We start from the raw sequence: 13700 nt of genomic DNA, 5'->3' as shown, positions 1-13700 counted from the left end.
ATAAGTAACTAGAACAGAAAGCAGATCCAGAAGAGATTTAGGGCAGGATGAATGGTCATATTTGCCTTTTTATTAAATTTTATATGTCATAATCTATGTTAATAGTTCTTACAAGCTGATTTGTTGATGATTGGCTTTTTTGTCCCTACCTTTCTGTTTCATACAGGTTTTTGTAAGGCAAGTTTCCTTCCTTTACTGGAATTTGCCTATACTTCTGTGCTAAGTTTTGACTTCTGTAGCATGGCTGATGTCGCTATCTTAGCTCGTCATCTTTTCATGTCAGAAGTTTTAGAAATTTGTGAAAGTGTGCATAAACTAATGGAGGAAAAGCAGCTAACAGTATATAAGAAGGGCGAAGTACAAACAGTAGCATCTACCCAGGACTTACCAGAACAGAATGGAAGTACAGCGCCTCCTGCGGCTAGCAGTGAGGGAACTACAGCAACTGTTTCTACTGGACTTGAGGATTGTGAAATTGTGCTACTGATAAATGGAGAATTGCCTGAAGCTGGACAGAATGGAGAGCTGGGAAGACAGCCTGGTCCCCAGGTTTCTTCAGAGGCTGGAGCTGCTCCATCATCTGTGGGGTGTGTATCTGATTCCCATTCTGAAGTCGAATGTGTTGATTTGGTAACAAAAAATAACCCTACAGAGCTAGAAACTTCAAACATCAGAGAAGATAGCACAGTTTCTAATATGCCTTGTAAACTTTCAAGAGAGAATATTATCAGTAGCCCTCCAGAGAACAGTGACATGGGAAATGATACATTAACTGAAGATAACTGTACTGAAGATATTCCAAAACATGTACAGAATGTTCATCAGCCTTTAGAAGATCAGGAAAATCCAAGTGCACTGACAGCACAGACAGACATTGGCCCCGATGATGACACTTACAGGAGCAGGCTTCGGCAGCGTTCTGTGAATGAAGGAGGATATATTCGACTACACAAGGGCATGGAAAAAAAACTGCAGAAACGGAAGGCCATTCCCAAGTCAGCGGTTCAACAGGTATGATGTCAAGAGTTGACCTTTGTAGTTGTAGCTTTAGATTGAAAGCATTCTATTTATAAACTTATGCCTGTGGTGGAAATTATTTGGGAGGGGAGACAGATTCAGGACAGCGACTCGGTGTTATTAAATGCCAATATTAATAAGGTAATGTGGATTTGAAATATTTTGACTCAGTGTATCTACTTAGATTGTTATCTGTCTCTTAACTAGGTGGCCCAGAAATTGGTTCAAAGAGGAAAAAAGATGAAACAGCCAAAAAGGGATGCCAAAGAGAGCACTGAAGAGGTGTCTCATAAATGTGGGGAATGTGGAATGGTTTTTCAGAGACGATACGCCCTTATAACACACACATTAAAACATGAAAGAGCTAGAGATTACAAATGTCCCGTAAGTATCCAGACAGCTAACTGAGGATGACAGTGACCTCATTAAGAAGTAGAATCCAGCTTACCACCTGCTTGTTACTCTGCCACTTGTATTGTTTCTATGTCTGTTTCTCTTACATTGCTATAAGATTCATCTTCTGGTTTGCAAGTCATTTACTTGGCCTCCCTTAGTCAGTGGTGGTGACTTCCTTTTGATAAAAGGTAAAAGTGTAACTTCAAAAACATAAACTCATAAAAGGGCAAGGAGAAGAAATCTTGGCAGCTAAATTCTGAATACTAATAAATCAAGTGATTCAGCAAAATTGAAAGGATTCATTTTCTTAGAGAAATTAAGACTTAACCCAAATTGTATTGCAGAACCACCAAAAACGCCAGAATTGATGGTACTTTCAAGTTACCTTGAAAGTCAGAGCAATTAAATCCACCACTTTCTGTCTCCTAAGTTGAAGATCCTTCTACTCTCTGGAAAAGATAAAACCATAACTGCTCTGGGGAATGCTGTTGACAGTGAAAGTTGAGGTATTATACTTAAAATGGGGAGAAATGAAAAGCATACGTGGTGAATATCTAGACCTTTCCAGTTCTCTTTCCTTACTCAAGTCCCAGGATCTTATTAGCCAGACCCTTAACACTAAACAGAAAGATTTTTTGGAGATGAGGAATCTGATGACCAGTAGCAAAGGACCTAAATATGCTGCTGACTAAAACATGTGCATGAAAACCCAAACACAAACACACTTAGATGAAAATTCCAATTAGTTGTTTAATGTTCTTATTTTGAAGTATGAACAGACATCAGGGATCATCAAACTCTTATCAGAAGATTTCAAGAAAACAAGTACCTTTGACAAATCCAAGATTAAAGAGAAAAATTGAGCTCACGGAGTATGATTTACATTAATAATAAATGAAAAAGTTCCCTCTCTAAAACAAGTAATAGATGCTTTCAGCTCTCTGTGTCCTCTTATCCTTCAGTTCAGTATCTGCATATTTGGCCAGCTTCAGATAAAATTCATCTATACTGAACGTATACATAATTCTTGTTATTCTCTTAAACATACAGTATATAACAACTATTTATGTAGTGTTTACGTTGTGTTTGGTATTTTAAGTATTCTAGAGTTGCTTGTAAAATATACATGAAGAGGGGCCAGCACTGTGGCGCAGTGGGTTAACGCCGTGGCCTGAAGCGCCGGCATCCCGTATGGGCGCTGGTTCGAGACCCAGCTGCTCCACTTCTGATTCAGCTCTCTGCTGTGGCCTGGAAAAGCAGCAGAGGATGGCCCAAGTGCTTGGGCCCCTGCACCCGCATGGGAGACCCAGAAGAAGCTCCCGGCTCCTGGCTTCGGATTGGCGCAGCTCCAGCCATTGTGGCCATTTGGGGAGTGAACCATCAGATGGAAGACCTCTCTCTCTGCCTCTCCTCTTGCTGTGTAATTCTGACTTTCAAATAATTAAATAAATATTTAAAAAATATATATACATGAAGAGGTGCATAGTTAATATGCAGAAACCATGCTATTTTATATAAAGAACTTGTACCTTGGTGAATTTTGTTACCCACTGATGTCCTGGAACTGATCACCTGGATACTGAGGGGCCTGTGTATTCTGTTTTAAAAGGGGCCACCTTAATTGAATGGAAGTATTTTTTAGGAAATGGAAATTTTTTTATTTTATTTTTTATTTTTTTTTTTTCATTTTTGACAGGCAGAGTGGACAGTGAGAGAGAGAGACAGAGAGAAAGGTCTTCCTTTGCCGTTGGTTCACCCTCCAATGGCTGCCGCAGCCGGCGCGCCGCGGCCGGCGCACCGCGCTGATCCGATGGCAGGAGCCAGGAGCCAGGTGCTTTTCCTGGTCTCCCATGGGGTGCAGGGCCCAAGCACTTGGGCCATCCTCCACTGCACTCCCTGGCCACAGCAGAGAGCTGGCCTGGAAGAGGGGCAACCGGGACAGAATCCGGCGCCCCCACCAGGACTAGAACCCGGTGTGCCGGCGCCGCAAGGCGGAGGATTAGCCTAGTGAGCCGCGGCGCCGGCCAGGAAATGGAAATTTTTTAGCAACACAGATGGTACCTCACTAATGGTGGTTCAACTTACAGATGTTCCACTTAATGATGGGTTTTTCAGGATATTAAATAAATTTTTGACTTAGAATATTTTTGACTTGAATTTATTTAAACATAAAGCCATTATCACAGTCAAGGAACATCTGTACAGATAAAAATATCAGAGAAGTTGAGAAATGTAATTGACTAAAATCTTCCAGAAAACAGTGAAAAGACAGGTTAGAAAATGGGAGTAAAATAAAATTAGGGATTTGGTACAAAATGTCCAGTATTCCAGTAATATTTTCAGAGAATGTGGAGAGAAAGAAATTAATATAATAATCAAAAAAATTTCAAAACTATAGTATTGAAGTTTTCATGTTAGGGGCCTGCATTGTGGTACAGCAGGTTAAGCCCCTGCCTTATATGCAGGCATCCCATGTGAGTATCAGTTGGAGTCTGACTGCCCCACTTCTGAACCAGTCCCTGCTAATGTGCCTGGGAAGACAGTGGAAGATGACATAGTTACTTGGGTCCCTACCACCCATGTGGGAGACCCTGGTGGAGTTCCAGTCTTCTGGCTTCAGCCTGGCCCAGCCCTGGTGTTGTGGTCATGTGGGGACTGACCTAGCAGATAGAAGATTTCTCTTTCTGTTTGTCTCTCTGCCTCTGTTGCAAAATTTCAGAATCTGGGACAAAGAGACAAAGGTCTTCTATCTGCTGGTTCACTGTCTGGATGACTGCAATGGCCAGGGCTGGGCAGTCCAAACCCACGAGCTTCAACCAGGTCTCCCATATGGATGACAAGGGCCCAAATACTTGGGGCCATCTTCTTCGGCTTTTCCCGGGCCATTAGCAGGGAGCTGGATTGGAAGGAGAGGAGCCAGGACACAAATTGTCACCCATATAGGATACCAGTATCACAGGTGGTGGCATAACCAACACCTGCTCTGAGAAAATCTTGTAAATAGAGAGGAAAAGGATCAGAATGGCTTTTGGCTTTTTAGCAACAGTGAAGGGATATGTTTCTAAGTTGAAATATATAACCAGTCAAACTATCAGTTATTTATGATGGTGGAATGCCAGTGTTTGAGATATGCATGCATGGTCTCAAGAACTTTATCCTTTTTTTTTTTTTTTTTTTTTGTAAAAGATTTGTTTGAAAGGCAGAGTTAACAGAGAGATTGTGAGAAAGGGAGGAAACAAGGGAGAGAGAGAACTTCAGTCCACTGGTTCACTCCCCAGATGGCCACACTGGCCAGGACTGGGCCAGGCTGAAGCCAGGAGCCTGAAGTTTCTTCTGGTCTCTCATATGGGTGCCGGGGCCCAAGTAGTCAGACTATCCTCTACTGCTTTCCCAGGCACATTAGCAGGGAGCTGGATCAGAATTGGAGCAGCTGGTCTTGAACTGGCACCCATGTGGGATGCCTGCATCATAGGTTTAACCTGCTGTGCCACAATGACCGCCCCCAAAACTTTACCTGTTAAACCTCCTTTCTTAGAGGGAGTTGGCAGACATTTTCCACTAAAATGTGAGAAGGCATGAGGAAACAGGAAACGTGACATTCAGTTCAACAACGAGTAAGGAATTCATCACGACAGTGGTGGAGGGAGATCCCAGTATGAAGCTGCCTGCCAAACAAGGGAACAATCTGCTCTGGTTGCAACAGGACATAATGCTTTGACAGAGATTTACAATTAAATGTTTTAAATCTCCTCTCCATGGACAATTGAGAGAAGGGCTCAGTGATGAGTTAGTAATAAATATAAAGAGAAATAAGCAAAACAGAAAACAGCAAGAAAGGAAAAAAAACATAGTATGTACAATACTGCTTAAGTGTAATAACATTTACACCATAATGTAAACACTGAAATTGATCTAAGTAAAAAATAAATGCTAAGTAATTTACATTTGTGTAGGATATATGTGTTTATTGATTTGTTGTAATTGAGAAAAGCCAAGTTGAAGTATGAGTCAAGTTTTGCTTAATATTGTAGTGGAAGTAAATTCAGACATTTTGTGTACTTTTTCTTGTAGTTGTGTAAAAAACAGTTTCAGTACAGTGCCTCCTTACGAGCGCATCTTATTCGACATACCAGAAAAGATGCACCCACGTCATCGTCATCCAATTCCACATCTAATGAGGCATCAGGAACATCAGCTGAGAAAGGCAGAACCAAACGAGAATTTATATGCTCCATATGTGGAAGGACATTACCTAAATTATATTCACTTCGAATACATATGTTAAAGCACACAGGCGTAAAGCCACATGCATGCCAGGTAAGGCCCAATCCTGGTCGTTGTGGGCATTTTGGGTGTGAACCAGTGGATGGGAGTTCTCATCTCCTCAAACAAATTGTCTTTTTTACAGTCATAATGTTTACTTGGTGGTTTAAGGAAGGCTGGGGCTTAACCATGGTGTGTTGAAACTGATTGCTATATATTCTGGGGTTACCTTCACTCTTGTTGAAATGGCAGGGGAATTTATAACTTCAAGTTTCTTGCCTGTATCACAGGTGATTCCCTCTGGCATTCTTTAATTTGCTGTCTGAAGTTGTTGTTAGAGAAGAATCTGTTTAGGATGTTTGTTGAGAATAGAATTTAGGGGAATGGGATGAACCTTTTTGTATCTTTCACCCTACTTCTTTAGTGGGGGCTCATTGTCAAATATGTGTTAGGTATAATATCACTCACTGCTCAGCCCCTCCCCCCAGTTATTTTGAAGCCAAGTCTTAAGCATCATTTTATTCGTAAGTTAGATATCAAGTATTACAGTGTACACTACTCAAAATGTGCATTCTGGGGGCAAGCAGTTGTGCACACCAGTAAAGATGCTACTTGGGATGCCTGCTTTCCATATTAGAGTCCCTGTGTTTAAGGCTTGACTCTGCTTGTGATTACAGCTGCTTACAAATACTCTTGCTAGGAGGCAGCAGGTGATAACTTAAGTACTTGGGTCTCTGCTATCTCTAGGGAAGACCCAGATAAGAGTTCTGGACTCCTGGCTTTGGCCTGGCCCAACTCCAGCTGTTGCTAGCTTTTGGGGAGTGAACCAGTTAATGTCAGATCTATCTCTCTGTCTTGCCCTACCCCTTTTCTTCCCCTACCTTCCCCTATGCCCCACCTTTCAAATAACTAAAAATAAGGGTAGGGCTGGCGCTGTGGCGTAGTGGGTAAAGCCACCGCCTGCAGTGCCAGCATTCTGTATGGGTGCCAGTTCAAGTCCCGGCTGCTCCACTTCCGATCCAGCTCTCTGCTATGGCCTGGGAAAACAGTGGAAGATGGCCCAAGTCTTTGGCCCCTGCACCCACGTGGGAGACCCGGAGGAAGCTCCTGGCTTCTGGATTGGAATCAGCCCAACTCTGGCCATTACAGCCATCTGGAGAGTGAACCAGCGGATGGAAGACACCCCCCCCCCCCCCCCGCCTCTGCCTCTCTGTAATTCTGCCTTTCAAATAAATTAATAAATCTGAAATAAGGGGAACAAATGTATAGTTATGAAAGATGAAACGGTAAACATGTAGAAAGAAACTCCTCAATTTGACATGTGTGACATTTTTAAAGTACTGAATCAGAGGAGGGTTCACTTAGCTAACATCATTTGGCATTTGTGGCTTTGATTTTTATTTTGTCATTTATAATGTAAATTAAATAACATTTTTATTTAATATCCTAGTTTCTCTGTCCTCATTCTTCAGGCACAGCACCCATCTCTTTGTGTTTTACTGATGTAAACACCTCTGTCTTTCTTAGGTTTGTGGAAAGACTTTTATCTACAAGCATGGTCTAAAATTACACCAAAGTCTACATCAGTCACAAAAGCAGTTCCAGTGTGAACTTTGCGTTAAGTCATTCGTGACCAAACGTAGTCTTCAAGAACATAAGAGTATTCACACAGGTAATGAGAAATTTATATTGACATAATTACTTATTTGAAGTGATACACAAAAATTATAGGGTACCTGGTGGTATCTTGGTACATGTATACATTGTATAATGTTCAAATAGGATAAAGAGATCTGCCTCTTCATATACATCTTTTGATAAAAATCAAAATCCTTTCTTTTTCTTCTTTTCTAAAAAAATATGCAGTACATTACTGCATATAGACAACTTGCTGTGGTACATTTTTACATCATTATTTTACTATTGATTATGTTGTAATTATATCAAATTAGATATAGTGATGGTTATGATATTGATATACTGTGTGTACAATTTTTTAATTGATGAAACTAAACTTTTAGAGCTTTCTTACATATAGAAAAAATACTTCTAAGTTGTGCATAATTGAGATCCAGACATCTAAAGAAATGGTCATTGTTTTACTTATTTATTAGTATACAGGCAAAATGAGAGACAGATAGGTGTTTCATTGCTGGTTCACTCCCCAAATGGCCTTAATTGCTATGACTAGGTCAGGCAAAATCCAGGAGCCTGGAACTTCATCTTGGTCTCCCATATGGGTGGCAGGGGCCCGAGTATTTGGGCTGTCTTTTGCTGCTTTCTCAGGAGCATTAGCAGGAAGCTGGATTGGAAGTGGAACAGCTGGGATTTAAACCAGCACTCATAGGATGCTGGCACTGGAAGTGGTGACTTCATCTGCTACGCTACAACGCTAGCCCCAAGAAATGGTCATTGTTTTAAAAAGAGAAACGATGCGGCAGATGTGAATGTCACCATGGTAAATGGCTTATAATTTCATTAGAAATTTTAGTCCATGTATACTTGCTTTCAGATGCTTTAAAGCAGGAATGTAGGAACGGCTGATGAAAGGTAGATACTTGGTCTAGAGTTTATATGCAACTTTGTTACTATTGTAATCTATTGCTTATCAAGTTTGCCATATTGTCTGCATAGGTAGCCTTTGCTAGTCCTATGGTTGTGGAGAGGAAATATGGGTTTGATATAGTGGGTTCTTGGAAGATATCTGCCAAATGCTGTGCCTTCTGTGTCTCCTTATAGAATAACTTCCAAAATATGACACAGAGAATTTTGTTGGAAGAGGATTTGATTGTTGAATTGTGGCATGGTTTCTCTTTTTTATAGGTGAGTCCAAGTACCTTTGCTCAGTCTGTGGAAAGTCTTTTCATAGAGGCTCTGGACTCAGCAAGCACTTAAAGAAACATCAGCCAAAGCCTGAGGTTCGAGGCTATCATTGTACTCAGTAAGTATTTAAATATCTGAATCATTCAAATGCTTTCATTATGTTCTTAGTTTATTTGAAAGTTATTTTCAAAAGAAAATATTTGAAGATAATATTAACCTCTAGTTTCAGCTTACTCATGATTTTAGTCAGTTTTGTGTTTTGTTTCTTTTTTGTTTTTGGCTGAGGTGTATTATTTGCCCAAAACTTAATTCCTGGCCCCAAGTGGCTGTGGTTAATATGTTTGCCTCTAAATGTTTTCATCAAACTCACTACCTCCAACCCTAAGCTCTAGGAGATAGAGGAGAAATAAAGGTTAAGAGTAACTCTTCCAGAAAGCCACCAGATAGGCCAGATAGGGCAGAATGACCAAGAAGTCCTTACAGTGCTAGGAATCGATATTGGAAATGCAGGCTGTTGTCTTTAAGGCTAATGCTGAGCTCTCAGGCCAGGGAAACTTGAAAAAGCCATAAAACTCTCTACCAGAGATTCAGCAGTTTTTTTGTTGTTGTTGTTTGTTTGTTTGTTTGTTTGTTTTTGATAAAACATTTGCCTGGTCATTGTAAACTTCAACTTCTTAAAATTCCCAGTGAAAGTTGATTCTGATAGTTTGCCAGTCTGTAGACTGTTTTTGTGAGGGCTGTCTTCCATCCACTGTTTCACTCCCCAGTTGGCCACAATGGCCGGAGATGCGCTAATCCGAAGCCAGGAGCTTCTTATGGGTCTTCCATGTGGATGCAGGGCTCAAGCACTTGGGCTATCCTCTACTGCCTTCCCATGCTATAGCAGAGAGCTGGATCAGAAGAGGAGCAGCCGGGACTTGAACTAGCTCTCATATGCGATGTCGACACTGAAGCCGGTGGCCTTACCTGCTACGCCACAGTGCTGGGCCCTATTAGTACTTTTTTTTTTTTTTAAGTGAAAGAAAACCCTACCAAGACTTTTTTTTTTAATAAAGAGTTATTTATTTATTTATTTATTTATTTATTTGAAAGGCAAAATTACAGAGAAGCAGAGAGAGAGAGAGGTTCTCCATCAAACTAGTGCCCACATGGGATGCTGGCACTACAGGCAGTGGCTTTACCCTCTGTGCTACAGCGCCGACCCCACAAAGCTGTCTTGAATGAAAGATAAAGTCTAAATGTCTGAGTAGTTGAATGTAAATTGCATTTCAATTCTTTAGCACTTGGTTTCTCTCAGGCTTCATATGGACAGAGCAATGGCAATGGTTTCAGCCCCATATCCTCTCACCTCCCAAATTGTCAGGCTTTTCTTCTGGTGATTTCTATGAACCCTGAGGTTTAAATCAAGTTAAATCATTCAGATATCCCTGAGTCAATCAGTGTGACAGGTGATTGCCTTGTTCTGATTGGCTTTGGCCTGAGTCACTGTTCCATTCCTACTGTCAATGGTGAAGCTAACCCTCAACACATGGCCAGAGAATGAGAAAGCAGATGAATAGGATGTAAAGAGGAAGATCAGATGCAAGAGGAAGAGAGATGGGCAACAAATTCCCTCTATAAGATTCTGGGAACTCTCCATGAGTGTTTTCTAAAACATTTCTAGTGCTGCAGAGATAAACTAATTTACAGTCCTGCAACCCTGATGTAAGATTGGAATGACTGGGAGATTTTTTGTTTTATATTGAGATCTAGGAACCTTAAGAATATACTGAATCCTTAGAAATTTGTTTTAAAGAAATAAGATGATCCATTTGGGTAATTGAACTTTATTACAGATGTGAAAAAAGTTTCTTTGAAGCTAGAGATCTTCGCCAGCACATGAACAAACATCTTGGTGTGAAGCCATTCCAGTGCCAATTTTGTGACAAGTGCTATAGTTGGAAAAAAGATTGGTATTCCCATGTGAAGTCTCATTCTGTCACTGAGCCTTACAGGTGGGTGAATTTGAGAAAGATCTGAACTTAATTGAGATATACATTGAGACACATACACATATATGTACTTCAACTGCTCTTATGGCTGGTAGTGGTTTACAAAACAAAATTTAGGTCTTTTCTCCTGTTTTAGGTGTAATATATGTGGAAAAGAGTTTTATGAAAAAGCTTTGTTCAGAAGGCATGTAAAGAAAGCTACCCATGGGAAAAAAGGAAGAGCAAAGCAAAACCTGGAACGAGTATGTGAACAGTGTGGGAGAAAATTCACTCAGCTGAGAGAGTATAGGAGACACATGAACAACCATGAAGGTAACTACGCTTATTTTATGTATGTGTAATGTTCTATAAAAAGAAATCTAGTAGTGACTTTTTTCCTTCATCAGCCCTGTTGCCTATTATCCCACTTTCATCAGTAAGAACTTAATCCCAAATCTTGAAAGATATATTCAAGTGACAGAGCTGATTGTAAACCCAAGTACCTTAATTATTTATAAAGATGGATTCCTTTTTTAGTGAGCATAATTTTATATCAACATTGTTAGACTGAACTAAATTTGAAGGCTCTGTTTGCTTATCCTAGGATTATAGGATAGCTTTGATGAAAAAAATGAGATTATACTTGCAGACTCAAATTTATCTGTTCGTACAACATATGACATCTTTCGAGATTATGGTGCCGGACCTTTATTCTAAGGGCAAGCTTTGTCCTAAATGAGAGATTGCCATAGTGAAAATAGAATGGCTGATGTATGCTGTACTTTTAAAAAAAATTATTTTAAATACATTGGTACTTGTACCTCATCACACACACATACCCCACTTTTTGTTTTATTATTATTATTTTTTTTCCGTAGGAGTTAAACCATTTGAGTGCTTAACATGTGGAGTAGCTTGGGCTGATGCCCGATCTCTCAAACGCCACGTCAGAACACATACTGGTGAACGGCCCTATGTCTGTCCTGTATGTAGTGAAGCCTACATAGATGCTCGGACACTCCGTAAACATATGACTAAATTCCACAGAGACTATGTGCCTTGCAAAATTATGCTGGAAAAAGATACCCTTCAGTTTCATAACCAAGGAACTCAAGTGGAACATGCTGTTAGTATCTTAACAACAGACATGCAGGAACAGGAAAGTAGTGGTCCTCAAGAACTTGAGACTGTAGTGGTGACAGGAGAAACAATGGAAGCTCTCGAAGCAGTTGCAGCCACCGAAGAGTGTCCATCAGTATCTACACTTTCTGACCAAAGTATTATGCAAGTAGTTAATTATGTATTGGCACAACAGCAGGGACAGAAGCTCTCTGAAGTTGCAGAAGCTATTCAAACTGTGGAAGTAGAGGTAGCACATATTTCAGAAGCAGAATGAATATAGTTATGAAAATGAAAGGAAGAGACATCTCATATACTAAACTCACAGAACATTTGTTTACAATACCATGTGACTGTCTGCTTAGAGTTGATATGTCAAGGCTCTGGGCTTAGTGATGTAACAATCTGAACACTGTCCAGTGGGTTCTATAGGAAAAGTCCATTTTCTCTAAAGAAATTGAAAAAAAATCTACTTAATGGCAGTGGTTTATCATGGTATACCTTTTGTGGATTAATGTTTATAAATGTACTAAATTGGAAGCTGTACAGTTTCATTTGCATTTTGGCATTGTTTCATTATATATTTTGAGTTGAAAAGGTTGGACCTTTGGTTTTTCTTCTCAAAATATAGAGGTTCTGTGATTTCACTCACACTGTTTATGGATTAAAAAGAAAAAATATAAAGCATTTCAATAGGATTTATAGATATATTACGGTTTTTTTAAATGCTTTACATCTGTGATTCTTGGCTTACTATTTATTTTTAACCCCTTCTAAGTCAGGGATTCTTTATTTTGTTTTAAAGCACTTAATGAGTTACATGTTGTAATCAAGTTTGCACAATATATTTATCTATATGGGGAACCCATAAATGAATAGCTACTTTTTAAAATGCCATTAAAATGCATGAAATGCCTATTGAAGCCTTACTGTACTATCTTTTCAAGGCAAGTAAACTTACCATGAGAAAAGAATATTGTTATTAAACACTGTTCATGGAAAATTTCTCCTTGATACATAGGAAAATGTGTGAAAGAGGGGGAAGAAAAGGATCTCATTCTTTCATTGAAGAATGAACAAGTTAGTTTTTCTATGTTTTCAGCTTTTGTATCATGTTTAATTGTTTAATTTTGTTTGAAAACTGCAGTAGAGAGTATCTGCAGTGGCCCTGTGAATACTGTATTAATTGTCAAATAATTTCAGAATATTCAGTGCAGTGCTCATTACAATATACTACTTGAAGAAATTGATTATGATCCCACCAAATTGTTGAAAATAAATTATTCATAAATGTTATTGGAAACTGTATTATTTCATGTGTTTGATTTTTAAGTTCCCACCTCTTTAAGCGTTTTCTGATTTCCCAAATAACACTGGGGAGATGCCACATTTCTCTCTAGGAAACTACCATTCAAGCTATAATTGTGAAAATTAAGCTTTTAGTTATTAGAAGCTATAAGTATAAAATTAAGATGGATCATATGTAAATCATTCCTAAAGCACAAGCAAAGAATGTGCCTTCATGTATATATATTAAGATGCTTATTCCAGTTTACTTTAAAAATGGCTTTAAGGACAAAGATTAAATGTGATAGCCATGCATGCATTATACCTATATGTTATATTTGCATTTGCAAATTTCCAGTTGTTTTAGTAGCTGTGTGGCTGACTTTCAATTTTAAGAAGTGAATTGATATAGCCCATAACTTGTTAATGGCTGATCATTTATCATACCTTTCAGTTAGTGAAAAAGTATTTCCACCTGATAAAAATTTTGAATTGTGTCTTTTATATTCCGTTCTCACCATTGTTGTTAGATTTAGTTAATTGTGTAAGACCATTAATGTATGTCATAAATAATGTAAATAAAAAATGTTGAATCTTGTTTAAAAGTCTAAATTTTGGAATTGAGCCTCTCACTATTTTCAGTTCATAAGTCACTTATTTGTTATTTGATAAGTTAAAGGGAAAGGGAACTACATGTTAAAAATAGCTATTGGGGGCTGGCGCCATGGCTCACTAGGCTAATCCTCTGCCTGCAGCGCCGGCACTCTGGGTTATAGTCCTGGTTGGGGTGCCAGATTCTGTCCCGGTTACTCCTCTTCCAGTCCA

The 13700-nt window shown here is 39.3% G+C and overlaps 1 protein-coding gene across 1 annotated transcript in view; it reads left to right on the top strand.

Moving 5' to 3' along the window:
* The window catches only part of ZBTB11 (zinc finger and BTB domain containing 11), a 38499-nt gene extending 25012 nt beyond the window's left edge, over positions 1-13487 (top strand). Inside the window, exons 4-11 of the mRNA XM_002716730.6 lie at positions 167-1011; positions 1225-1401; positions 5485-5730; positions 7204-7348; positions 8500-8617; positions 10335-10493; positions 10627-10802; positions 11348-13487. Coding sequence (XP_002716776.2) covers positions 167-1011; positions 1225-1401; positions 5485-5730; positions 7204-7348; positions 8500-8617; positions 10335-10493; positions 10627-10802; positions 11348-11865 — 2384 coding nt within the window. The 3' untranslated portion in view covers positions 11866-13487. The remainder of the gene's footprint in view (positions 1-166; positions 1012-1224; positions 1402-5484; positions 5731-7203; positions 7349-8499; positions 8618-10334; positions 10494-10626; positions 10803-11347) is intronic.
* The last annotated feature ends 213 nt before the right edge of the window (positions 13488-13700 follow it).

The sequence above is a fragment of the Oryctolagus cuniculus genome, chromosome 4 (assembly GCF_051225735.1).
Source record: "Oryctolagus cuniculus isolate XC-2025 breed Fujian yellow rabbit chromosome 4, ASM5122573v1, whole genome shotgun sequence".
Taxonomy (NCBI): Eukaryota; Metazoa; Chordata; class Mammalia; order Lagomorpha; family Leporidae; genus Oryctolagus; species Oryctolagus cuniculus.
The sequence above is the reverse complement of the archived record's forward strand: the minus strand, read 5'-3'. Positions and strand labels throughout refer to the sequence as shown.